Genomic DNA, 27,875 nt, shown 5'->3' with positions numbered 1-27,875 from the left:
TTTCTGAGCATGCGAAGAATGTTGAAGCAGGAAGAGGATACGGCGCTGACTTGTCTGTTCATTGAGAGTGAAGAATCCAGGATGACGCCTAGGTTCCGTGCGTGGTCTGTCGGGATGGGTGCTTTTCCGAGGGCTTCCGGCCACCAGGAGTCGTCCCATGCCGAGGGGGATGTACCTAAGATGAGGACTTCTGTTTTGTCTGAGTTCAGCTTCAGACGGCTTTGTTTCATCCATTCGGCAACTTCTTTCATTCCTTCGTGTAGGTTAGTTTTGGCGGTGCTGGGGTCATTGGTGAGAGAAAGGATTAGTTGAGTGTCATCCGCGTAGGAGATGATGTTGAGATTGTGTTGGCGGGCGATGGCCGCGAGGGGGCTCATGTATACGTTGAAGAGGGTGGGGCTGAGTGAGGATCCTTGTGGTACGCCACAGATGACTTCGGTGGCCTCGGGCTTGAATGGTGGGAGGCGGACTCTCTGGGTTCTTCCGGTGAGGAACGAGGTGATCCAATCAAGTGCTTTTCCTTGGATTCCGATGTTATTGAGGCGTTGTAAAAGGGTGCTGTGGCAGACTGTGTCGAATGCTGCAGAGAGGTCAAGGAGGATGAGGGCGACTGTGTCTCCATTGTCCAGTAGAGTTCGAATGTCGTCTGTTGCTGCGATGAGGGCGGTCTCAGTGCTGTGTTTTGCTCGGAAGCCAGATTGTGAGGGGTCGAGGGATTTGTTGGCTTCGAGGAAGGCGGCGAGCTGGTTGTTGACAGCTTTCTTGATGACTTTGGCCGGGAATGGAAGAAGCGAGATGGGGCGGTAATTTTTGAGTTCGGTGTGGTCCGCTGTGGGTTTTTTCAGAAGGGCGGTGAGTTCAGCGTGTTTCCAGCTTTCCGGGAAGGTGGCGGAGTTGAAGGAGCAGTTGATGACGTCTCGGAGGTGCGGTGCTATGACGGAGTCTGCTTTGTTGAAGATGTGGTGAGGACATGGGTCTGTGGGGGATCCTGAGTGGATGGAGTTCATCAGGCGGATGGTGTCCTCAGTGGAGATTGGGTTCCAGTCGTTAAGGGTGTTCACGGGGGGAGAATGTTCAGCATCTGGTTGGGTGGGTTGGTCTCCGGGTTGGTTGTCGAAGCTGTTGTGGATGTCTGCAATCTTGTTGTGGAAGAATGAGGCTAGGGAGTCGCAGAGGGCTTGAGAGGGGGTGATGTCGTTGGAGTTGGCAGAGGGATTGGAAAATTCCTTGACGATGTTGAAAAGTTCCTTGCTGTTGTGGGCGTTGTTGTCGAGTCGATCCTTGAATGCTGTTTTCTTGGCTTTTCGGATTAGTTGGTGGTGAGTGCGGGTGGCGTTTTTGAAGGCGTCCTTGGTGCTAGTGGTTGGGTCTTTTTTCCAGGCCTTTTCAAGGGAGCGGCAGAGTTTCTTGGACTTCTTAAGATCATCGTTGAACCATGAGGCCTTCTTGCTGCCAGGTTTGCTTTGACGTTTTTTCAGTGGTGCTAAGGTGTCGGCGGTGTTGGATAACCATAGGGTGAGGTTGGCGGCGGCTTCGTTAGCGTTAGAAGAGAGGGCTGGGGTGTTTCGAAGGAGCGATGCGGAGATCTGGTCCGTGGTGATTTTGTTCCAGTTTCTTTGCAGGGTAGGATTGAGGTGGATGGTGGGTTTTGGTTTGTTGTAGGTGAAGTGAACGCAGCTGTGGTCAGTCCAGAGGAGATCCGTAGTGTGGCTGAAGGAGACATGATTGCTGGATGTGAAGATGGGGTCGAGTGTGTGGCCTGCGATGTGGGTGGGGGAGGTGACTAGTTGTTTAAGTCCGAGGTTGGCGAGGTTGTCTAAGAGGGTGGCGGTGTTGCGGTCGTTGATCTTTTCAAGGTGAAAGTTGAGGTCTCCCAGAAGGATGTAGTCTTTGGAAGGGAGCGCGTGTGGGGTGATGAAGTCCGAGATGTCTTCACTGAATTTTGCGCGGGGTCCTGGTGGTCTGTAGAGGAGGGTGCCTCTGAGTGTTGTTTTGGGGTCGATGTGGATCTGGAAGTGAAGGGGTTCGGAGTTAGCGAGGTTGGCGTCAGAGCTGGTTGAGATGCGGATTGATTTCTTATGGACGATAGCGATGCCTCCTCCTGTGTGGCTGGTGCGGTCTTTGCGAGTGATCTTATAGTCTTCAGGGATGGCAATGGTGATGTCTGGTGCGGAGGAAGCATTCATCCATGTTTCTGTTAGGAAGGCGATGTCAGGAGAGATGGTGTCTAGTAGATTCCATAGGTCAATGGCGTGCCTGTGGACTGATCGGGTGTTGAGAAGGATGCATTGTAGGTGGTTGGGGTCGGGAGTCAGTGGTGTGGTCGTAGCGGAGATGTTGTCGGTGCCGCTGAATTTGCAGGAGAAGCAGGAGAAAGGTCCATGGAGGTAGCAAAACCCCCAGCTAAATGCACAAACATGTCAGCTCCTGCATCCATCTGTGGAACTAGGTGGCCCATGGCGTATCTGGGGGTCTTTATTTTATTTATTTATTTATTTAAGCTTGTATCGCGCACAGCTACCCACAGTGGGTTTCCCGGCGCAAGGGATAGTCTAAAGAAGAAGGAGGCAGCTTCACCTGATTGAGCTACAGCAGACTATTAGGCACGTTGAGTGAAAAGCAGTGTCTTTAAGGCCTTACGGAAGCGGAACAAATTGGTCTCTAATTTTAGAGCCAATGGGAGTGAGTTCCAATATTTGGGTCCCAGGGTGGAAAAGGAGCGACCTCCCATCTTTGTCAGCTTCCATCTTGGCATGGTAAAATTTCCCATGTCTGATGACCTTAGTGGCCGTAAGGGTTTATAAGGTGTTATCAGCTTTTGGAGGTAGGCTGGGGCACTGCCTTGCTTAACCTTAAACATATAGCAAAGTGCCTTGAATTTGATACGTTCAGGGATACTCAACCAGTGAAGGTCATGTAAGGCGGCCCTAGCTGAGGAGCGTCTGGGAACATTCTTAAGAAGGCGCGCAGCTGCATTTTGCACTACCTGTAGCACCTGTAAGGTGGCTTTATCTGCGCCCAGATAAAGGATATTGCCATAGTCCAGGCGAGATGTTACGAGCGCCTGGACTACAGTTCTGCGGGAGGAGAGAGGAAGCATCCACAGGATCTTGTGGAGCCACCGTAACGTTGAAAAGCAGATGGCCGCAACCTTAGTGGCCTGTTGTCGCATAGATAATCTATCATCTATGATAACACCCAGGTTGCGAACAGCGGTGGAAGGTGTAGGCGCGGTACCCAATTCAGTGGGCCAGTGGCAGGGACCCCAGAGATGTTTATTCCGGCCCAGAATAACCACCTCGGTCTTCTCCCCATTCAGTTTGAGACAATTTCTCCGCATCCAATCGGCCACAAGAGTGAGGCCTGACTTGAGTGCGGAGATGTTGTTCTCGTCTCTCCCTGATAGGGAGAAGACAATCTGGGTGTCATCCGCGTACGAAAACAGGGTAAGTCCCGCCTGTTCTACAATGGATGCCAAGGGTTTAACATAAATATTAAATAATAAGGGACTAAGGATTGAGCCTTGAGGGACACCGCGGGAAGAAGGACAGGTGGTGGATGCTGCTTTAGGAGAGAACACTTGGAAGCTTCGGTCATTGAGGAAAGACACCAGCCAGGCCAAGGCCTGTCCACCCACTCCTAGAGATTTCAGAGAGTCAATAAGGATGGAGTGTGACACGGTGTCGAACGCTGCGCTCAAATCCAACAGGATGAGCGCCATGGTGTTACCTTGGTCGACACCGTGCCTCAGACTCTCCGTTACCCCCAGGAGTGCTGTCTCAGTTGAGTGCCTAGGCCGGAAACCCGACTGAGAAGGGTGGAGAAAAGCGGTGTTTTCGACCAGTTTGGAAAGCTGTGAATTAATGTGTCTCTCCAATATCTTTGAAAAGATTGGCAGCAAGGATATCGGGCGAAAGTTGGCAGGGTTGGAAGAATCAGCGCCTGATTTTTTTAGTAAAGGTACCACCATGGCGTGTTTCCAAGGTTGAGGGACCTGGGCCTCGCTCAGAGAGGTGTTTAGTAGTTTAATAAAAATGGGATGGGTAAGGGGATCCAATTGTTTTAAGATTTTGGCCGGGAGCACATCCTGTGGGGAGCCAGATCGCACGCTGTTTAAACAGGACACAAAAGAAGTGGCGTCTAACGGCTGCCAGATAGTGATGGTAGCATCCAAGGTTGCATTCACTAGTTCCTTGGACTTATTAGGAGAGATGAGAGTAATCTCAGGACATGGAGAAAAGTGGTCATAAATAAGATCCACTTTCTTTATAAAATAATCTGCCAAGGATTGGCATTGTGCGGCATCAAGAGCCGGGGGAGGGGGAGTGGAATTTGCACCGGTCAATTTTTTCACGACAGAGAATAATACCTTAGGGCAGTTTTGTGCATCAGTCACTGTTTTTGTGGTGTAATTTGCTTTAGCAGTTTTGCAGCTGTTATGGTACTTTTTTAAGGCTTCTTTATATGTGATTTTACGGGAAGGAGAGTAGCCTTTTCTCCATTTTCGCTCCAAGGTCTTACATTGTGAGCGAAGACTCTTAAGTTGTTCCGAGTACCATGGAGCAGGAGGATGATGTATAACTGTAGACTTAGACGTCATTGGTAACGCCCGTTCCACAGCATTAGTAAGCCAAAGTTTCGTAACATCATCAAGAACAGTAATCGGTGCATCAATAGACGGAAGAGTTTTGATCAGTAGTTTGTTTAGTTCTGGAATGCTGACCTTCCCCCAATTCCGGGATGGCCCCAGTTTTCCTGTCAGAGATCTAGTTGCTGTATCAGCCATGTCTAAGGTGAAAGGGACAGCTAAATGATCAGACCAAGTAATTTGTAAAGCTTCACGGGAACAATCTAAAGGCAGGTTCGAGAAAATAGGGTCAAGTAAGTGGCCGGCACAATGTGTGGGACCAGTGTTGAGTAAATGGAGATTAAAAGCTTCTAGGGTAGAAAAGATCTGATTTCTATAAGAGCATTCGTTATCGTCCAAATGAATGTTTAAATCTCCTAGAATAGTGAAATTAGATGCTTTAAGCAGGACTGGGGCTAGTAGGTCAGGTAGTGAGGTTATCCAATGACTCGCTGTCCCAGGGGGACGATATGCCAGTAAACCTGACAACATAAATTGAGGAGTTATGGACAGTTGGAATAAAGCTGACTCACAATCTTTTTGGGTTGCGTCAACCAGTTTACAATTATATATATTCTTGTAGATAATTGCAATTCCACCCCCTCTGCCAGAAACTCTATCCTGGCGAAGAATAGCATAATTAGAGGGGATGGCATCTGCAATATCCGGACCTGAGCAGTCCCTAAGCCACGTCTCGGTCAGGAATATCGCATCCGGTTGATGTTCCACAAGAAAATCATATATATTGTGTCTATGTTGAGGTAAAGATCTACAATTTATGCTCCAGAAGCTTAGTGGAAGACTAGGCGAAATTATCCTGGGGGTCACCTGTCTATTTCGTCTGCCGTGGTGACATAAAGATCTGCACATGGTTGGATTTTTCAATGAAAAATAACAGTGAGGACAACGAAACTTAGTGGGGAGGGAAGGGTATAAGGAACAATTGGTATTGGGGGAGTTGCGTAAAGCATACAACTCATCAAAAGAGTATGAGATAACCATGGTGAAAAGGATAGCTCTACTCACCACCTGAAGATTGTACCAGAGCCCAGCGCCCGGCCTAGCGCGGACGGGCGCAGACGGGCTGGACTCTGACGTGACTCCGGCGAGCATCCGGCGCGTCCGCAACGCGTCCGCTGCGCGGAAAGGCCCTTCCCCTTTTATGCTGTCTGTAGCGCCTCACAGCGCAGCCCGACCCAATATGGCCGCTGTCCTGCCCTCGCCTCCCCGGGACCAACTCTCAGCGTCGATACTCAGCTGAGAGTGGCCCAGACAACAGAGGGAGGTGAGGAGACAATTCCTGAATGCAAGCGCTAAATTTTAAAACGTTCCTAAAGGTAAAATACTCCACGAGTTAAATGCAAATAAAACGCTTTTTTAATCAAGCGTGGCGAAGCGCTGCTAATATTTCAAAGGGTAAAGCGAGAACCTCCGGCTTTCCGCCTCAGAGGGTGAAGAGCTAACCTGTTTCCTGCAAGTCAGCCCCTTTTATGCTGTCTGTAGCGCCTCACGGCGCAGCCCGACCCAATATGGCCGCTGTCCTGCCCTCGCCTCCCCGGGACCAACTCTCAGCGTCGATACTCAGCTGAGAGTGGCCCAGACAACAGAGGGAGGTGAGGAGACAATTCCTGAATGCAAGCGCTAAATTTTAAAACGTTCCTAAAGGTAAAATACTCCACGAGTTAAATGCAAATAAAACGCTTTTTTAATCAAGCGTGGCGAAGCGCTGCTAATATTTCAAAGGGTAAAGCGAGAACCTCCGGCTTTCCGCCTCAGAGGGTGAAGAGCTAACCTGTTTCCTGCAAGTCAGCCCCTTTTATGCTGTCTGTAGCGCCTCACGGCGCAGCCCGACCCAATATGGCCGCTGTCCTGCCCTCGCCTCCCCGGGACCAACTCTCAGCGTCGATACTCAGCTGAGAGTGGCCCAGACAACAGAGGGAGGTGAGGAGACAATTCCTGAATGCAAGCGCTAAATTTTAAAACGTTCCTAAAGGTAAAATACTCCACGAGTTAAATGCAAATAAAACGCTTTTTTAATCAAGCGTGGCGAAGCGCTGCTAATATTTCAAAGGGTAAAGCGAGAACCTCCGGCTTTCCGCCTCAGAGGGTGAAGAGTCTTCTTTAACAGCAAGTGGCCCTCCAACATGGAGATTTTGTGTAGGACCATCCAGCTCGGGGATAAAAAGGGGAATGAGCTGCATGGAGGAGGGTTCGATGAAAGTACGACTAACCTAAGTCAAGAAATCAGGGATACCTAGGTGAGTGGATACACTTGGCTACAAGGAAAAAGCCAGCTGCTGATCATATGGAAAGTTACCATGTATTCTTTATGTTTCAGAGTAAAAAGAACGCTTCCAATGGGCACGAATGCCAAATGCGGTGTGATATTGCACATTCCGGATGTGCAACGGGAAACCTCCATGATTATGGATTTCTACTGGCAGTGCAGCGAACATGTTTACACCAAACTGGTTCCCGGTTGGACAGAACTATGCTACCTGGTAACCGTGCATACCCCAACCATGGTCATTCCCAAAGGAGAACTAACAGAATTGTACCAGCACCCAATAAAGAAAAAGACCACCTTGCTATACCAAGCTCGTAAAAATACAACAGTGGACTATTTTGGCTGGGCCAGTTCAAGGACATCCCAAAATAGTTTAGGCTGTTCACAGAGGCACAGATGGGTCCGGGGGGGGGGGAACCCTTACTTCACCCTACATAAAAAAGCTAATGCACGCTGGTTGCAGAAAACCTAGATGGGAAATGCTCAAGATGATGACCAGCACTGAGCTTGGCCGAAATGCAAGGCATTTGCCTCATGGTAATTCAGCATCACTATGTGCTGGACTTAATGTCCGCAATGGAGGGAGGGGTCTGTGACAAGATCAGCACTGCCTGCTGCAATTTCACCCCAGGGAATTACATAGACGATGACTTCAACACTTGCCACCCAAGCGCAGCATAATGTACTGAAAAGCATGCATGAAGAAGGAGGTGTCCCTGAACAGGAGGGGTTTTCAAATTTGTTTGCCTGGCTCCCACAATGGATCTCCAGTCTGTGCAAATCAATGTTGCCAGTTGTAATTGTATTCCTGTTGGTTTGCTGGCTTGTACAATTGGGGATCACCGGCTGTAAACGCAGTCCTAAAATTAGGGAGAATGCTAATAACTAGAAAGGTTGTCATAGTCAAGAGCAAAGGGATCAGTAGGAGCCTAATGAAGTGCCTGGGCGTAGTTCGCGTAGTAGCGCTGCGCATAGCTACGCAAATTGCACTTCGCACTACGCATAGCTACGCGAACTGCGTAGTGCACTGTTCAAAATGCTGTTTGCATTGATTGCACAGTGCCTGATGCTTGTCCCCACTGTGCAATCATTGCAAACCACATCTTGCACAGTGCAAGCGGTCGAGTAGATTTGTACTCGAGAGGGAGCTTTCTCAATGCGGACTGGTAGTGTCTCATCGCGAGCGGTAGCGAGCATACACAACCACTCACAATGAGAAACCTGACCTCCCCGCGTTGAGAATCTTGCCGGGAGGTTTATTTTCCACGTTCCCAATTGGCAACTTGATGTTGCTGATGGCGAACGAGTAAAAAGTCCTGCTGCGATGGTATTTTGCTCGTTCGTGGTCGCCAATTTGACGTTGAGGGCCACGAGCAAGCAAAAAATGACCGCTATGCTATGCATTTTTGCACTGTGCTACGTGCAATTTGCGTAGCGCGTAGTTGCGCAAACTATGTAAACTACGCGAGCGTGAGTTGGATAGAATAGTTGAAGAATCAACTAGAGGGGGGAATGTTATTATTGATATCAATGGGTTTATCAATAAAAATGATCTATCATCATTAGAATGAAAATCACCCACCCAAACTCCACATCTACCTTGACATACAAGTATGTAGTCAGGCAGGCCCTGGAAACCAGGTCCAAGATCCCTGATTGATGAGTCACAGGTGGGAGGGTGCATGGTTGGCAGGCAAACAGACGGGTAGTAAATTCTTGAACGGTCTCACAGATAGGCGCAGCAACATCACAATGGTCAGGGGAGATGCTCCCATTAAAGCACACATGGCCCGAAGGGATATGCATGCTTTGAAAAACACCATAAAGTGGGATACCAGTGAGTTAGGAGCACACAGCCAATCAGGAACTAGCAAACAAAGTGATCACGCGCTCCCCACACCGAACATCTGGACACATTCACCACTGGCAACTCTGTGCAATCAAGATCGACCCACATGTAGTAACCATTTGACCATTAAATTATGAGTCTAAGGTAGCAACCAACATTCCTCATGGTACGCCAGATACATTTATGGCTCGATGTAAAAATGCGTAAAAGACTAACGCAAACCTAATGTAAATGGAAACAGTCCTCAGATCTTGTGCATGTAACTGTTCTCCCAGCCACATTGCTCAATAAAAGGATGCTGTTCATGTTTTACTAAATGCCTCTTGTCTTTTGCTTTCATTAAGGAATATTAACCCTAGCAGCACTACGACTAAAACGTCTGTTTTATCCCCATTCAATTTCAAACAGCTTGCGGGCATCCAGTTTGTTACTTGTTTGAGACCTGTGTTTAATTGATTGAAGGTTTTATTTTTGTCTGCGATAAGTAAGATGACTACCTTAGTGTCATCTACGAAGGAAACAAGTGCAAGACTATGTGGAGCACTATTGCCACGAGTAGGCATGTGTGTAGATTGAAGAGGATGGGATTTAAGGAAGATACTTGTGGTACTCCACACTTCAAGGCGTTGGTTGTGAAGAGCAATGGATACTCCTGAAGCATAAAAATGCTATGCTCTAAAAAGGCTCTTAGCTATTTAAGAGCATCTTCGGTGATTCCTGCCTCTTAAAGCCTTTCAATTAGGACAGAATGAGACACAGTGTCAAAAGCGACGCTCAGCTTCAGTAAAATCATAGCTGCTGATCTTCTGTGGAGAAGAATAGCTCTAAGGGCTTCTGTTACCACTGATAGAGCAGTTTCTGTGTTGCTGCCAGGATTGAACCCTGTTTAAATTGGGTGTAGGATGGCATGAGGCTCCAAAAAGGCAGCCAAGCACTTCTCAGGGATCTTACTAACTAATCCCTGGGATTAGGGAAATAGGCTGATAATTCTCTGCATAGCAACAAAACACACAAAGGGTTGAGGCAAAAATCCTGCACCTATTACCTATAGTGGCTTAATAATTAAGCGATGGTGCTGAAAAACCAGGAAGTGCACACCCCCTCGACTTCCTATTGGGTTAAACCCAAGTACAGTCAAGAACAAAAATTGTAATTAGCACCCATCAATAGGAAATCTCATTATAGTTAATTAAAGCATTAAATGTCAGTGATGAGCAGTAGAAAAAGCAGGTCCACATTTTTCTTGTAGTCGAAATAGTTGTTCTTTATTGATAAATATATTCAGATGTTTTAAAATCCAATAATCACAATAATTCTTTTTTCCAACGCGTTTCGTCTCTAGCGAGACTTCTTCAGGGCTAAAACAGAACATATACACTTCTAAAAAACTGTACATATATACATTTATACAACAAACATTATGTCATTGACTTTTTCAGTCAAGCCTAGAGTATTACCACATTCGCTAATCCACATATATAAGGGGATCTGCTGAGGGCTTTTTCAAGAGGGTTTTAACCTTTTAACCATGGCATGTTTCCATGGGGGAACATCCTTTACAATGCAACTTTTACCACGCAGTGCCTTTACGACGCAACTATTACAACGCAAACCATTACAACGCATTACGCTGGGGGGCGCTCTAGAATAGGGAATAGATTTAATTTACTATCCAACACCTTCCCTAGTGTCCACAGGGACTGGAGTTGGAATAGTAAATTAAACTATTCACTATCCAGCACCCCAAAGCGCTATGCGTTGTAAAGGTTTGCGTTGTAATACTTGCGTTGTAAAAGCATGCGTGGTAAAAGCATGCGTTGTAATGTCATACATCCGTTTCCATGCCATGGGAACCATGCCACTTTGTAGTGAGTGGTTAAATATATTCGTCAGAACGGCCAATATTGTGTTTCCTGAGAATATCAGGGGGGGACAAGGTCTAGCTGTGACCCTGATTTTACAGTCTGGAGAATTTCCTCTATGGCTTCCTTGTTAATTAGTGGGAAGGCTGGCAGTGTGATTTTAGATGTGATTGCTGCTACTGGTGTTGAATTTAGGGAGGTGTTTTTGCATAGGGCTAGCAGGATATTTTTCTGTTTTCCTAGGAAAAGGTTTGTAGACATGTTTCAGAGCTCTTCTCAGTGAACTGAACCTTCCAGACTCTTATCTCCTTTCATAAGACTCAGTGGGGCTCCTCCATAGGTGCGTGGGGGCATCACCCCTCTACTTTAACACAGTGTGAGAAGCAGAAAAATAAAATCGTAAAACTACCATTTTATGTTTCAGCTTCTTGCACTGCGAGAAATGTCGTAAATATTTAATTTACCGTCTTAATTTCTATGCAGGTAAGTACTGGATCAATAATAACTCAATCGGAAAGAAAAAAACAGAGTCCGTGGTGTTAGAGTTCTTAGGGGTTTTATTCCTCAAAAGGAATGGTCATGACCTGGATATCATGTTCCTGCAACCACAGGGGTTCAGGAAGGGGATAGAGCAATATTTTATTGACAATACATAGCTTATATACTTAAATCACATCATATAAACCAATATAGTAGGCGTAACAGCTGAGAGAAGACAAGATAACAGCATCCACGTGTTAGGAGTACGTAATCAGAAGGCGTGAACTAGGGGTGTGTGCTAGAAACGTCACAGATAGGTGTCATAAGTGGGTGGCACAGAGCAGAAATCTTGTAATGTCAGCAGAAATCTGAGGCCTGGATGCGCGCGCAGCTGCATGACGTGTGATTGACGTGAAAACTGGAGGGTGCAGGGGACTTGACATTTACACTGGCGGAAAGAGACAGAAGTCTGGCATGTCAGATCAACTCGTACTTCTATCATATCTGATATCTGATGTTTGGGAACCATATTATCTAAACGGAAAAGGTCTCTGGGGCAGAAGCTATTCTATACTGACTGTGAGTGCGTGTATAAGCGCCTAAGTGTCTGCAGGAGAAGCGTGGGGGCATGGGCCTTCCATGGGAGCATGGTAACAGAGGCTATGAATTACTTGCACGGAGACAGTGAGGCCGGCCCTTCTGCTCTGCAGCTGGGGGGATGTTTACTTAAACTAGTAGGCAGGAATGTATTTTCGAGGAGCGGAACAGATAATTCGAAGGTTGTAGTCAGTCTTGGCAGGCAGCAGGCTGAGCTAAGCGCGGTGGGCCGCGCTGGAAGTAAGTCAGAGTTCACGGGTACAGAGACAGCCTGGGCTGAGGCTTTCAGAGTCAGAAGCCAGGAAAAAGGCTCGATGGCGGAATTCAGGGCCTACTTCGCCAGAGCTGAAAAAACGTTTAAAGTACACTACAAAAAGACGTTGGCATAGCATACTTAGGAACGGACTATTCAACCCATTCAGGGTGGGTCTGAAAGAGGACATGTTAACGTTGGACGCAAATGTATTTGCGTCTTCATAGCTGGCACAGGAGGGAAGTTACATGCACTTTAAGCTGGTACATGGAGACGGTGGGGTACACGATAGGGAACACAACTTGACCATAACATTTATATTTCCTCAGAAAGCAGAAGTCCCTGGAGTGCCTGGTTGGGGGTTGGCAGGTGGGCGGTCCTGCTCGAGGGCAGGGGGGGAATGGCTTGCCCACTGTTGTGGGTACTTACTGGACCGACCAACCCAGTCATGCCCAATTTCCCTTTTTAGGTCTCGGCTAGCGTTGCTGCGCACATGCGCAGCTCGCTCGGCGAGATATAATGTTTTTGAGGAGTTTCAGTAAAGGCTTTAAGCCCGCCCCCCTTTTCCATTGGCTGGCGTCACCGTTTATGCTAAACGGTGTCCAGCCATTAAAAAAGAGCTTTGTATGTTGCCTCCCTTTGGCTTTTTTGGACGGCCCACTTGGACGTGATCTCCTGCTTTCCTTCTGGCGTAAAAGGTTTCTTATCTTTATGGGGCCATGTGTTTAAACACTTGGCCCCATAAAGACAAGAGACCCTCGCTCTTTCACTTTCGGGACCACCTCGTCGTCATCCCTTTTAAATCTGTCCCCTGTTCTGCCCACCTGTCTTACACCCGTTTTTCTCACCTCCGTTGCCTTTCTTTCCCCTGTTTGAGCTTCTCTCTCTCACCCACCTGCCCCCTTCCCTCACTAGGTTGTCACGCTCTTTCCCTACCTTTTTCCACCCTTTCTTTCCACTTGCTCCCTCTCCTCAGCATCACTCCCACCCTCCCCCCTCCCCCTGGTCCCCACACTCTCTCCCTCTCTGCTGCAGTTAGTTGTTGGGGACCTCGAGCTCAGAGAGATAGAGGGATGACGAGGCCCGTGGCACGGTGGCGCCCCCACCCTCTGTCCATCCATGGCACATGCAGCCCTTGGGACAAGATGGGAAGATGCGCACAAGTGATAGGGCCGAGCGTGTGGTAGTAGAGACTGGGCAGGGGGACCTCGAGGCTGTTTTCAGCTTTTCATTTCAGACTCTGCAGGTAAACAAGATGTCTCTCTCCGGAGGGATGGTGAAAATTGGATGATTAAAGGATTAACTTTTTTTTCTAGACGGGGACTTTGAAAGAAGGATGCAAGTTACTTAATTGCAGGTCGTGTTTGGTTAATAAAAAAGCAGGGTCACAGGACTTTTTCGCAAACTGTGTCTCGGCAGCGGTCGATTGGGACCATGCTCGGTGTAGGAACATTCTCTGTGTTAAATGCACTTTTTGCTCTTCCTTCCTCAAGCAGAAACACCAACTGAAAAAGCATTCTTCTCAATTAAACACCCTCCCAAGGTCTCCGGCTGTCCCCCCCAGCTGGAGCGCTTCCTGCCGTTTGAACATTCCTCTATACGGCCTGTCAATAACTTTCTGTTTCTCTTGTCTTCATTGCTTGATTTTTCTCATGATAAAATATCACTCATAGTTGTTGAAGTGTTACTCATAATTACACAGAAATTATGAAACTGTCACACATGGCAAATCTAAAACCTTGGCAGCTAGATGCATGCTGGTAACACCGGAAGGTACATTATCAGATAAGGTGTCTTATGTCCTGATTGAGGTCAAGGTGTTAATATATCTCAGTTGAATGATATGGAATGGATGGCTAAAAACCATGACTTATTGCAAAGTGGTGTAGTTCTTGCTTGGGGTAAGAAGGCCAAAGTTACCCCAACACCCTAGTGTGTCCTGCCCTTTACCTGGTGCATACAGTATGCAGCAAAGGCTTTTACTACACAACTCGTACACTTATTTCATCAACCTCTGAAGGATGGAAGACTGTACTGGCCTTGTTAAGAATCAGGCCTGTGACTCGTGGGCTCCACATGAATATCTGAGCACGTATATCGTTTTCCTCTTACTGTTTCTGTGAAAAATAGAGTTGGTGTGATGTTCTTACTGTAGTTTGTGTTTGTTGACGCCTCTGTCTAACACAGGTAATGTGTCAAGGGCTGAAACATTGTGTTGTAAACTTTTAATACAGCTTTATCCCAATGAAGAGGCTGCAAAGAGCTTAATTCATAGAATATTGTTAAATACAATTTCACTTATAACAGCAGGAAAAGCTTTATTAAAAAATAGTTTATTGTTCCCTTTACCTACCCCTTCCCTCTCTTTGGCTAGACTATCTGACTCACCAACCCCCTTCCCCCCCAAGAGAGCATGGTGCATTCTATACTGTTGTGCTGCATACCTAGAACCAGCTGTCTACTAGGCTTAAAGTCCAGTCTGGTCACCTGTCTCGATGCTGGTAATGAAGACTCAGCTCTTCTGAGAACATAACTTACCTATGAATTTAGAACTTGCTCATTAGTTGCCTCTTTGTATATGATCGCAGTCGCACCACTTTGCAGCACTTTTGACACAAGAAAAGAAACAAGCATTGAAAATGCAATAGGTCTTGCCTTTGCTTAAGTTAAAGCCATTTGCGTTGCTATACAATGCCATTAGCAAAGCAAATGGCTTTAACTTAATCAAAGGCGAGACCTATTGCATTTTCAATGCTTGTTTCTTATCTTGTGTCAAAAGTGGTGCGACTGTGATCATATACAAAGAGGCAACTAATAAGCAAGTTCTAAATTCATAGGTAAGGAAAGCAGGAACCGGAACTGAAACACAGAAAACGCGGGACCCGGGAAAGGTAAGTTAAGTTTTATTTAATTGTTTTTAATTTTTTTTATCATTTAGCGCCCCCTCCCCGCGCGACCCACCTTCCCTCATGACCACTCACCTTTTCATCCGAGCCCCCCTATAACATCCCGATGGCTGCGGATTCAGCCTCTCTCTGTCATATCCCTATTTACTGTAGGAATCCAGACTGGAGTCACCGGTTTACCTGGTAATCGTCATTTCTCAAGGAACCTTTAAATCCCATGTGTAATGTGTGGTAATTTGGCCCTGCGTTGCCTCAAAGCTACCAGTGCACCCTCTTATCGGTAACTCCAAGAGGCAGGTTTGTCGGGGGAGATTAGGGTGCTAATCAGGGCTCGAGTCGGGGTACCACGCGGGTGGACAGCATCCCCCCACTTCTTTTTTTAGGATTTGTGCCCTGCTGCTAATGACACCCTAAGAGCGCTTTCGTCACCACGCCACATGGTATAAATTGGTACAAATAATACACCACAGAGTGAGCCATTAATGCAGTGCACAGCGTGAGATGAAACACCTCTAGGCGCTTGTCCATTAGTGCCTGTTAAAGGTTGGAGCGTGAACCCTTATACTGTGGCTGCTTTCATGAGCGAAAGGGAATGACCCGCGGCTCTCTTTGTAGAGTACCCGACTGATAGTTCAATAGAAAAAAAAATAGGCTTAAGATGCCAAAAAGCGCTGCTGTCAATCCCTTCCTGGCTGACCCTGCAGTGAAAGCAGCTTTGACAGGCACGCTCCTGTCTCAAAACGTTCATAATAGTCCCTAGTACAGGCAGCACAGTCTAAGCTTCCTCCCCCTCTGAGCAGGCACAGCGGGTGCACGTCAGCGTAGACGGTTGCATAAATGAATAGCAGTGCAAACAATAGAGATGCACACGATGTGCAGAGAAGGCATCAGTAGTGCAAACTTTACCCTCACTGGTAGGTACTTCATGCGTTGCTGCGGGGACAACGCTGATCGCAAATGCAACATGTATCTTGCGGCCTGAAAACCCATCCATCGTCTATTTATGTAGGTATTCTGGAGTTTGTTAGAGCGTTGTTGTCCAAGAACCTCCTCCGAGCCCGCTGCAGGAACGGCCAAGCTCAGAGGTTGTAGGATAAAGGACTACAGAGGGCGACGGGACTAGCCACTGTGGAATACAAGTATGCCCTTGGTGTGCTCCTTCCCTTTCCCTGTGGAAACATATTCCCCCTCAGTAGTGAATGCCAGTCGGGCTGACCTGTCCTGGGATGGACACACGTCATCCTGAGTTGCAGTAGTAGGCAGGCTGTGTGAGGGTAGAGCCTAGAAGTCTTGCACCACACTTTACTATTCATTACTATATATCAGTGCCTCCATCTTTTTCATCGGGTCCATGAACCCTAAATTCCACAGTACAACCAGGCATTTCTCTTCCAATATTATATATCAGTTTGTAACCTCTGTGCTGATGCTAGAAACTCACTGAAGCAGGGCATATAGGTTGCACTATTTTAGCATTAAGATATTTGATTTACATGTATCAATATGCATAGTTACATCCCTAAGTCTAGTGGACGAAAGGAAATGTGTGTCTGCTGAGACATAAGAAGAGTCTGTGCATGTTTACCACATGGGAACTTTTGCTCAGCACTATTTAGAGGTTTACATTCCTTTGTTATAAATGTGCAAAGGGCACATTGCCTATATTTACATTTTTTAATATCCATTGTCAACAGATGTGGGTGTAGGTGTTGCATCCTAGCTGGAACCTTGCAAACTATATTGATGGCCTACCTGTGGTGTGGTCCATTTTTCCACTGCTGCCAGTAAACAAGAACCCTAATACCTCAACAGATAAATGATCACACTACCTGTGTAATACAAGTACAACCAAAGCGTCCTAGCTATGCAAGACCAGTTGTAAGTCACCTCATGGGCTCATGGCAAATAAATCCCCATATATATTAATGAAAAGACCCTAGAGCCACCCAGAGTCGGACCATACAAAAGAGGAAACAAATAAATATTTCTTCACACTTTTTTATTTCAATTGTTAGTTTATCTGCAGTTTTATATAGCACAGAGTAAGCCTCTAGGTGCTCGTAGGAGCTCACAGACCACTTTACAGATGGTTATGTTTCTCTGTGCAAGAATAAAAAAAAGAAAAATACATTTATTTACGATTATAGGGAGTTCTGGTTAGGATGCCTATAACCTGATTTAGCCAGATGTCCATGTAAGGTGATTGTGATAACAGGTTGGTGTGTCAAGAAAAACTAGACCCAATTATCAGCTGATGCCATTATCGGAGGAAGGGTAATTGGAATAGTAAGATTTTCCATTCTGTTTTGAGGTTTTTGGAAAGACGTGACTATATGGTATCTGGTGGAATTGGGTTCCAGACTTTCGGTGCACTGATTGTTTTAGAAATATTTTCTTTGTTGAATGGAGGAGAATACAGCCTGAGGGAGACCACACTGGGGTGAGTGTTGACACCTCACATGATTATACTGAACAAGCGACTACCTACATCATTATTATATAAAATCTCTACTATTGATGTCATAATGCTTTCGCAAGTGCTTTATCAACCTTCCCGCTTCATCAAATTTGCTTGAAAATGCTCCATTTATCGACTCTTTTTTTTCAAAATTTTCTCGGGTGTAAAACCCCTGACCCCCCTGTAGGTTGTTCGGGCTCGCTCGCTACGCTTGCTCGCCTAAGTGCAACACCACAATAACTTTACGCCGCACCACTTTAAACCGTCAACAGCTGCCACTGATAAGACTATTTACTAGTTTGAATAATTCTTTGAAGAATTGGAGGACATTTTCTATTTTGGAACTGAGTAAGAGATTCTTACTTCTATAATCGAGCATTGGTATTTTGTCATCGATTCCTTGCATAATGCCTTGCTAGGCAACTTATATGTTTTTCTCCACACTCTATACATTTGTTTTGCTTCCTTTTTTTAGTTTCATTGGATTTGCTGAGAACCACAGAGTGCATCCTACAAGACGACTTGTCCCCCGGGGCTTCATAGGGAACAGGGCATCCAGGGAGCTTCTGAGCCAGTCCTCAAACTCATTATATCTTTCTCCAATTTCCCCTTCCATTCTAGGGATTGATTCCACTAGGTAGCGTTTCACAACAAATGGTTTCCAGTTTCGACCAGCATTGACTTGCTTAGCGGGGAGGGGCAATTTATCATTTATGCATGGTTGTGTGAAAAGAAAAGGGCACTAAGTGGTGGTCCATCCAATATATTAGGATAGGAGCATCCGCTTTGAGCTCAGTGATATTACAGAAAATAGGATCCAGTAGGTGGCCCAATTTGTGGATGGTTGTTTTACGAACTGAATCATCTGGATGGCTGCCATATCATTAATAAGGTTTTTTATGCTTTTACTGCTATTGTATAATTGTTAATATGTAGATTAAGATCAACCAGTAATGTGAAATTGGACTTCTGTAGGCTAAGTTGAGCTAATAACTGTGGGAGAGATTGGCTAAATTCTGAAGCAGAACCTGAGGGGTGATACATCAATATTCCTGAAAAGGGGAAGGTGGCAGAGAGCTCAAGATAGAAGAGCAGACTTTCATTTCAGGGAACTTTTATGGTAGGTAATTGTCCTTTTAGTTTGCTTTGAAAGATTATGGATACCCCTCTATGAACGTTAGGGTAGGTGCTTTTGGCACAGCAGATATATCAGTTACAGTGAGTGCGTTCCCCTGGCCAAGTTTCCTGCAAGATAAACACTGAAAAAATGATCACCCAGACTAGAGTTAAATAAATTCTGAAAATTCTTGTAGCCATGAGAGGTGCTTGGTTAATAAATTTGTGTCTAACTTAGCCGTGGCCTGTTGAGAAGGGTAGAACCTCAGCCTGAGTTAGCACTTTTCGGTTTATTTAAACAGAGCCAAACCCAGTCACTAACGAGAGGGGGGGAAATGTTTTCAGCAATTTCTACCTTGGTGGCACTCTCATTGATCCTCCAGAATTGGAAAACAACAAAAGTACCAACCTTTTTAGAATGTCATTTAAAAATGAGTTGAGTAAAAAAATATGAAGAAGCGAATGCAAAATGGATTTGAGCAAGTAAAAGATTTATCTCAGTATGGAAGTATTTGGATCAGATGGAAAAAGATCTCCAAGGGTAAATACACCTAGCTGACTCTATAGTAATGTAGTTAAGCACATCTACAATTTGGAAAAGTACTGAATAAAAGATAAGTCAATGTACTAGATTAATCTATTGTAAAGTATATATTGACAATTTAGTGAAGAGGAAGTTTGGGAACATCTGCAATTTAGCACCTGCACTTTACTATCTAAGAAATAGTTTTGATAATGTCATAATGTCTGTTGGGAGAATAATTTCTAATGGTAATGATTGCAGAAGTATGAATTTTGTTGTCTGTATGAGTATTCCTTCTTAATATTCTTTTTTTTGTTTACTCTGCTCAATAACATTTTAATAAAAAAGAGGTTTCATGAGAGGTGCTTGGTTCACATGGGTTGGCTTTTGTCCTAATAAAAATCACTCATAAAACATGAACCACTCTGAATTCTTGTGGGGATTTGTTGAAAAGCAGACAAGGTTGTTGAGCCCAAAGCATTATTGTGAAATAGGTACAGATACCATAATCACCCCCCCCCCCAAGTTATCTTAAACTCCTTTGTTATTTTGCCTAAAGTGTTTGGAAAGAGAAAATACCGGATAAGGAAATTCCACTTGGTTTGCAGCAAATCCTCTGTGGCAAGCCAAGGCCGATGCTTGAGATCAACTGGCAGGCCCTTAACAACATCTTCTAACTGAACCACAAAAAAAATCAATACCTTGGGCACGGAGCTCCTGCTCTACTTCCTGAAAAATGTGAGAGGAAAGATTTGATTGAAATTTAACTCAAGTTACATCACTACTCTCCGACATAACAATTAACACTTGTTAATGCATTATAAAAATATGTTTTGTTACCTTAAGTGGGAATATTTTTTGTAATTTAAAATTTTAATCAAATATCTGTTTCAAAGTCAATAGTGTTTTTCCTTTTGCTCTACATTCAAATGGAATTGATTTACATTAACATAAAAAAAATGGAATTAACTTTTCCAAATTTAAAAAACTTTTTTATTTTTCCCCCTAACATACCATAAGGAGGTCTCCACACTGAAAGTGTATTCTCCCTATGGCAAAGTACAAAAACAATTAAAAAAAGAATTATAATAATATTAATGTTAATATTAATGCAATTTAATTGTATATATTTATTTTAAACATAGAACATAAGAATCAATGCTACAGCACTACTAACTCAATATTGCATGTTTTTATTATTAATTTACACATATTAAACTAAAATTATTTTGATGAAGGGGACGCGGGCGGAGTAGGAATTACTGCTCTCACTCAACAGGGATCTTAGGGCTCCAAGAAGCTCCAACCTAAAGCCAAGATCTTTCTTCTCACCACATCTTTTGCACAGTGGTCCTGCATCTTTGGTGAGCTGCTGGAGGTCCTCTTGCAACTCCTGTGTCTGCGGCCTGTGGTTCCTCTTCAGGGTCTTTCTTGACTCCAGTGGGCTCCCTGATTGCTCACGGCTTACTCCAACTCCCCTACTCTTGGTGAGTCATTTGGACCTTGCTGGTTTCAACACTGCACTTTTTTTGTCTACCATGTTGTTTGCAGTTGCCAAGGCATGTTGGTACTCCAAATGGACACAGAGCCCTCAGCTCTCAATATGTGGCACAAGGAAGCTTTTGAATGGCTTCCAGTCCTCCTCAGCATTGTCTGGTCCACACAGCTGCAGCTCCAAGTTCATCATCAACTCTCCTGCATCTCCTGACATCTGTGGGTATTCATCTTTTGCACCTCCTGGTCACTACTGAGTGGCATAGCCTCTGTCCACTCCGCTTGCAGGTACTTCTCAACTTGAATCCACAGTTCCTCCGGACATTTTCACCTTATTTTTTAGCAGCATGTTCCCGAAGTCCTCCATTGGGTTCGACTGTGGTTTGCGACTTCACTTCACACCTATGCACCGGCTTCCCTGGTGTAGGTATCCTGTTTCCAAGGGTATCCACAGGTGGGATGACTCTCCAACCTTCTGTCTTCCATTGTGGTTCTTCAGGGTCCATTGGGAAGGGTCTTGTTCTTTAAAATTGCAACTGCAAATTACCCATTGAATTTAAATGAGTGCGCGGTGGAGTTCCCACTCTGCACACGACCTCTGTGAGGTTTCTAGATACTCACCTTGGGTGGGTCCTTGGGTCCCCGGCTCTTTACGTTTTATGGGTCTACTCTTATCTTGAGTCATGGTTCGTATTCCCCCATTTTGTATATGGTTTGGTCTCCCCCTGGCATCCACTGTGTATTTGTGCTACTTACCTGTTTTATATGCAAAGTATTATGTGTATTGTGTTATATCTCCGGGTAGGAGATATTGTTATGTGTTAGTGTCTTAAAATAAATATCTATTTTTATAAATACACTGTGTGGTTCTTTTTCACTTAACCCATACCATTAAGATTAAGGTCTGGTAAAGGAAGCTGCTTTACACTCCTTCTGGACTAAGCCTGAAGGCTGCTCTCTACAGCTTCCACTTAGAGAACTTTCTAAGCTTGTCTAAGACCCCTAAAATCACCATAAGAGTTGTCTGGAATAGTGCAGGGTGCTACACTTACATAAGTGAGCACCATTTACTAAGCTAGTTTCTCACATGGGGTGAAGCAAAGAGCTGAGCACAACCTGAAGCACTTTAATTCACTACCTTCCCCTTTTAACACCCCCAAAAAGCTTCTGAGGCTACGACCAATATCCTCGGGATGTTTCACACCCGTAATGGACACGGGCTGCGAAACAATTAGCTGGAAACACGTCAATATATTGTGACAGATAGTGGCACCATGTGAGTTGGAAGGTCTGAGCTTAAATAATGGCGGAAATTGTTGCCGGCATGAAAACGATCACATATAAATACATGTGCAACGTACAGGTTATTGAGTACAAAACTGCAATTAACCAAGCATGTACATAATTGTCTGAGAAAGTATATGAGAAAAGCAATTGTAAGGGCAAAATAAGGCTGACTGTGACTTGAACAGTTCCAGACACAAAATGTAAGAGTGAACATGACACAACAGATGTGACCATGCACTGGGCCCGCCTCCTGTGAGTCTGCAAGGCTGTATACACATACTGCTTGAAAAATCAATCAAGTAAACTAAATTCAAAGCCACAATAGAAGCAGATAGTCATCTTGAAATGCACAAGCCACCCTGATGAGCTCAATAAACATGCTGCTCAGTCGAAGACAATCCTTTCCATCATGCCTGCACAGTGTTTATTGTGCAAAATAAATGAGTGTCAGAGTCCTCGTCAGCAGGCCACTTTCGCTTGCACCACCCATTGCCGTGGATGTACGTTGTTACAACGCATGCTTTTACCACGCATGCCTTTACAACGCAGGTTTTTCAACGCAAGTCGTTACAACGACTTGCGTTGGGGGGTGCTGGATAGTGAATAGTTTAATTTACTATTCCAACTCCAGTCCCCGTGGATAGTAGGGAAGGTGTTGGATAGTAAATTAAACTATTACCTATCCTAGAGCGCCCCCCAGTTCAAGTCGTTGTAATGACTTGCGTTGAAAAACCTGCGTTGTAAAGGTACTGCGTTGTAAAAGTTGCATCGTAAAGGATGTTTCCCATTTGCCGTAGTCAGTGCTGCCAATTACAGTATCAACCCAGCTGCTAACCATCACAATCCTACAAGTGTGACAATTCTGACTGATCCAGGCGCCCAGCCCCATAAGAATGGCTTTGGCAAAAGGTATTAGTCATTTTTAATATATATTGAAATAATAAACAACTTTTGTTATGCTCCTCTCTAAATTGGACAAACACTGCCACCATGTTGCAGATTGTCATAAATGTCAGTGCCGATAATTAAGTGACAGTGCTTAGCACCGGAAAACACCATCTCAAATAAAGCACTGGGCCTGTACCAGCTCCATGATACTCACCTCAGTCCCCATTTGGGTTTGATCCTCCTGACTCCAGGCCCTTAAGGACAACGTTGCAGTTCCTAAACTTTTAATCAATAAATTACTCATTTAGGATGCTAATTGGTAAAATGAAATCAAAACATGACTACAACATCCAGAATGCATTAGGCTATCGCACAAAGGTCCAGGGCTGGAAACGGTATTAATGACAGTCTTGGAAGGGGTGATCACCCACTCTCTCTCAATATTTGGCTACTACCTGGACAGTAATTGGTGGCAACACAGCTTTCATCCTCGGGCTGATGTTCATCATTTGGCCTACTAGTTGCAACTCAGGTCTTTATTTTTTTAATACACTACAAAGCAATGCCAACAATTTAGCCAGATCAATGCTTTTTAATTCAGCTACAATATCTTTTGCTTTTCCCACTCTGCAACTCTGGGCAATAGCTTGCTTAATCTCCACAACGGCCCCAACAGCGCTCGGATGCCTGGCTTCACCTTGGGGGTGCCCAGGAGTGGACATTTCACAGGGAAAAGCCAGGAAGGGTTCCACAGCTGTATGATTACAGCGCCAGGACACCCCAGCTGGGGTAGCAGGGCGCTATGCAAGTACGAATTCATTTTATTTCATTTCATAATCTTGTGTTTGCTTTTTCCCCAGATCTTCCTTTGTTCATTGAACAACAACACAAATCCCTGGAATTATGGAAAAGGAGAATCGGACTCGCTTGAGTGAATTTTTAATTTTGGGATTATCGCAAAATCCTCAGCTGCAAGTTCCAATTTTCATTCTCTTCTTAGTCATGTATTTATTTACTCTTCTGGGAAACCTTGTCATTATTACATTAATATGCATTGATACACATCTTCAAAAGCCCATGTATTATTTTCTGAATAACTTATCTTTCCTAGATATTGGTTTGACAACGGTCACCATCCCAAAACTGCTGGCAGTCTGCCTGAAAGCCAAGAAATCTGACAAATCCATCAATTTCTCTGCATGCATTCTTCAATTCTATTTTATCGCTTGCTTCATCAGCACAGAGTTTTACTTACTGTCGGTCATGGCCTATGACAGGTACCTTGCAATTTGCAACCCCCTGCGCTATGCATCTATCATGAATAAAAGAGCCATGATTTCATTGACTGTAACATCCTGGACAGTAGACTGTCTTGACACTATACCACATGTTTTTATGATATCAAATTTATCCTTCTGTGCATCTAATGAAATCAATCATTTCTTTTGTGATCTCACTGCTCTTCTGAAACTATCCTGCACAGACACATATTTCATAAATATCGCAACTATCGGAGGAGGTATTGTAGCGGGACTTGGGCCTTTCATCTTAACAATAACTTCCTATGTGCTAATCATTTCAAATATCATGAAAATTCCCTCCAACACAGGGAGACAGAAGTTGTTCTCCACATGTTCCTCTCATCTGACTGCAGTTTTTTTGTTCTATGGAACTGAGCTTGGTGTTTATTTGAGACCGACCTCAAGCTATTCCTTGGACAAGGACAAGATATTTGCTGTAATGTATATGATCGTCATTCCACTGTTGAATCCAGTTCTTTACAGTTTGAGAAACAAGGATGTAAAAGGCGCTTTGAAAATAGCTATAGGGAAACTAAGGCAGACAAACACTGTACTGCAGTAATTTAATCATGTAAGCTGTACTTATAGAATGTATCCTTATCTCTGGTCATGCCCCATGAATTAACAGAGTTTGTTTATAACATCAAGACCAAGGGGCATATTATCAAGGGCCTTATCGCCACTTTAGTGGGACTTTTTCCCGCTAAAGGGGCGATAATTGTATCGCCCTATTAGCAAGCTGTTGCTAACAGCAGTTAGCGACAGCTTTTAGGCCATAGCAAGCGGTTTGGGGCCCGCATTGCATGTCATCGATATTTTTCACTAATGACAAGCAAAGTGGGCGTACTCTACCTGTTAGCAGTTGCTAACATTGCTATCACCTATTATCAATGCAGGCGTAGTGAGGAATTTTTTTTCGCTAAGCGCGAATATTGCTGAAACCTAAGGCCTGCTCAGACCAGTTCTTAACCTGTATATCCAATGGGAGGTGGATATTCAGGTTAAGACCCTATTGGCATTAATGCATGAATATGTTTGTCTTATGGCATGTGGCATCACACCTGTGGAGTTTCCCATTCCTCAGCTAAGAAACAAATCATACAAAAGGAGGCTATAGAGAAAGAGTTTGAGAAGACATATGCTCTCACAACAAGGTACCACAGCCAAACACTAACTGATTAATGTGACATTTAAGATCAACATTCACTATACAAAAAAGGCAAAACTTGACTTGGCACACTTCCATCAAACCTCCTTGTTATCCTAATGCAAGAGGGCTTCAAATCCATTGAGACCAGGCAAATGGTGGATACACCTGATCTGCCTCCCAGGAGATTATTACCCATCGGACCACATGAATGGGTCAGCTCCCATGGGGGCATTATTAGGGTACTAAACTAGTTCTACCCCATGGGATGAACCCTTAATAGACATCACTTCAGTGGGTAACTGGGTCAGTGTTTCCCTGTTCCATATTTGTCATGCCAATGGACATTTAGTGCCCCACTGACCCATTAGTTTCCCAGTAAGGGAGCCAAATATTGATTATAGATCATGGAGAAATATGCTGCTGTCCCCTCCATACTCCTGCTTGGCTTTGTCCCTTTGAAAGTTCCCATCAGCAATGATATTCAGTCACGAGTCGCTGCGGCCACTAGGAGCTCACCCTCTAAATACTGTTCTTCGATGAGTGAATGTCAGCCAACTACAAATTAATTAACTGGGTCTTTAATGGACATTTTTGACACATAACGAGCTGCTAATATTTATATGCATGTTTCATATAATGAGCTGTTGCACAAATCATTGAAGGGCTATGAGCCCTATTACAAGACGTTTGGACAAAGTCTTCACATCATTTAATTTCCGTACTGCCCTATATTTGAGGACCCTGTTTGAGTCTGGCAATAAACATGGAGCACTTTCAACAGGGCTTGGACTATTTTTTTATTGGAGTTTCTGATTTGATCTAGTTAGCATTTTCCAGCCACTTTGATGATGTCACTTGCTGTAATTTTAGCATGGCAAACACTCAGATGCTGTCATGTACTGTCAAGTCATCAGATTAAATGTCATATGCTGTCACTTCATGTGATGTCATTCAGGGTGAAAGGTGCATGATGTCACTTCTGCATTAGGGTAAAGTGATGGCCATGTAGGTGCTCCAGAGGCAGGTGGTCCCATGGTTGTCCTCACCAAGTTCTGAAACTGTAGGAGCAAAGGAGAACTGCACCACCTTTCCCACACTACCAGGTCGGTGATTGAGAACTGAGGGAGGGCACGTTTAAGGGAAAGATTCCTGAGTGCATCCTGTGGATGCGTGCCAACTTGCATCTACACTGATGGCTACCCAATCAAGCATGCTCCTACAGTTTTATTCCAGAGGGAGGACAGATCTAACAACACACTTTGTGAGCCATTTGCCGCTCTCCCCAAATGCATGATACAACTATAACTCCACTGACCCTTTAAACAAATAAACCCACACTCGTCTTGGTTTGAATGATGTTCCCTCTCTTAATTTTCCAAATTTCTTATTCAGGACTTTTACCTTTCCTGAGTACTACTAGTCCTGCACTAATCCTGCTTGCCCAAAATCTCATTTTAACCTACTGGTCTTACATGTCCCGACCTACTGGTCCCAGCATCGAGTCCAGAGTTGACTGTTTACCAATATCCTCCTCTAGTCCGTCTATCGCTTTCATTAAATTACCCCAAGCTTTGGATATCACTCCACCTTTTGGTTTCCTTTGATTTTTACAGTGACCAGAAAACCCCTCAACAAATGGTGTTCTTTCAGCTCCCTTGCACTCTTTGCCTTTTTGGGAGCTGAAGCTGGACAGAAGTCTCTCATCTATTCTCTAAATCATTCCTCCAACTTCACACCTCAGTCCATCCAAAGAGCCTCGCCTACCAATGTAAGTCAGAGAGACAGTACAGCACACAATATTACCCCACTTCAAGGTATAATTCTCTTCTCCCAAAGCATGAGAACCTCGCTGCTGTCACATGACCACTGAGCTCTTCACAACTCACCTCCAAAAATACATAGAGGTACCAACTGAAGCTAAGAGGTGTTTTCTACAGTACGTACCACCACAACTGCCCTAATCTATACTTCCCACCTTCTCCCTCACCCCCAACCATTCCATTTCTTTGATTAAGTTATCCTGGTATCACACGTAGGACAATCCCAATTTCCCTTTGTCTCCTATAGTTCTGAATAATGGGCTGGACAAACTTCATTCTTCTTCTTTGAACCCTTTTATGCCATCTGTCTACCTGTTAAGCAGCAGTTTCCTTATTCTCATATGAGGCAGCCTTTTTACTCTATTCCATGTTAAGACACTTTCACCTACAGTGTTCGCCCTTTCCTTAGCCATCCCTGTTGCCAGGTACTTCTTTCCTTGAACTGCAATTGTTTTTTTGTCTGGGATTCTTTCCTGTCTACCCCTGCTCAGAACGCAATGGCCCAACCCCAACAGCTTTCTCTGCATTACTTGCTGTGAGAAATTAGCTTGTTGGTTGAAGGGGGTTGAGCCTTTCTCAAGCAAGAGCCACAATGGCATCAGGGTGATCCACTTAAGTCATTAAATTAGCCTGTTCTTAACCCTCTGGTAGCTTGGCACAAAATCAGTCAGTCTTAGCTTAGAGGCAACGAGTAAAGTGAAATCTAGCACACAAAAAGGTCAAAGCGCCAACCATGGACATCTTGTTGCGCATGATCGGGGAAATGTTTAAAATTATGGCGGACCATGATGGATCACAGTTTGAATACAAAAAGTGGGTTGAGCCTGTCCTTTTCTTACCTTCGAACTTAGAAGACATTTTGTAGAAAATGTCTGAGAAGGTAAAGTTCAATGTCGCCAGAAACCTGCAATGTCCATGGAGGAGGCATCGTCGTCGTCACGGTTATGGTCCCTTTGTCAAAGACCTTTTTGATATTT

General features: G+C 44.6%; 1 protein-coding gene across 1 annotated transcript; it reads left to right on the top strand.

The window, feature by feature from the left end:
* The first annotated feature begins 23,530 nt into the window (after positions 1-23,530).
* LOC147700585 (olfactory receptor 5AR1-like) lies at positions 23,531-24,490 on the top strand. The gene has a single exon (XM_086929136.1). It carries the CDS (start codon positions 23,531-23,533, stop codon positions 24,488-24,490), a length of 960 nt encoding a protein of 319 aa, XP_086785262.1.
* Positions 24,491-27,875: the final 3,385 nt, after the last annotated feature.

This window comes from Lissotriton vulgaris, chromosome 7, assembly GCF_964263255.1.
Source record: "Lissotriton vulgaris chromosome 7, aLisVul1.2, whole genome shotgun sequence".
NCBI lineage: Eukaryota > Metazoa > Chordata > Amphibia > Caudata > Salamandridae > Lissotriton > Lissotriton vulgaris.
The sequence above is the reverse complement of the archived record's forward strand: the minus strand, read 5'-3'. Positions and strand labels throughout refer to the sequence as shown.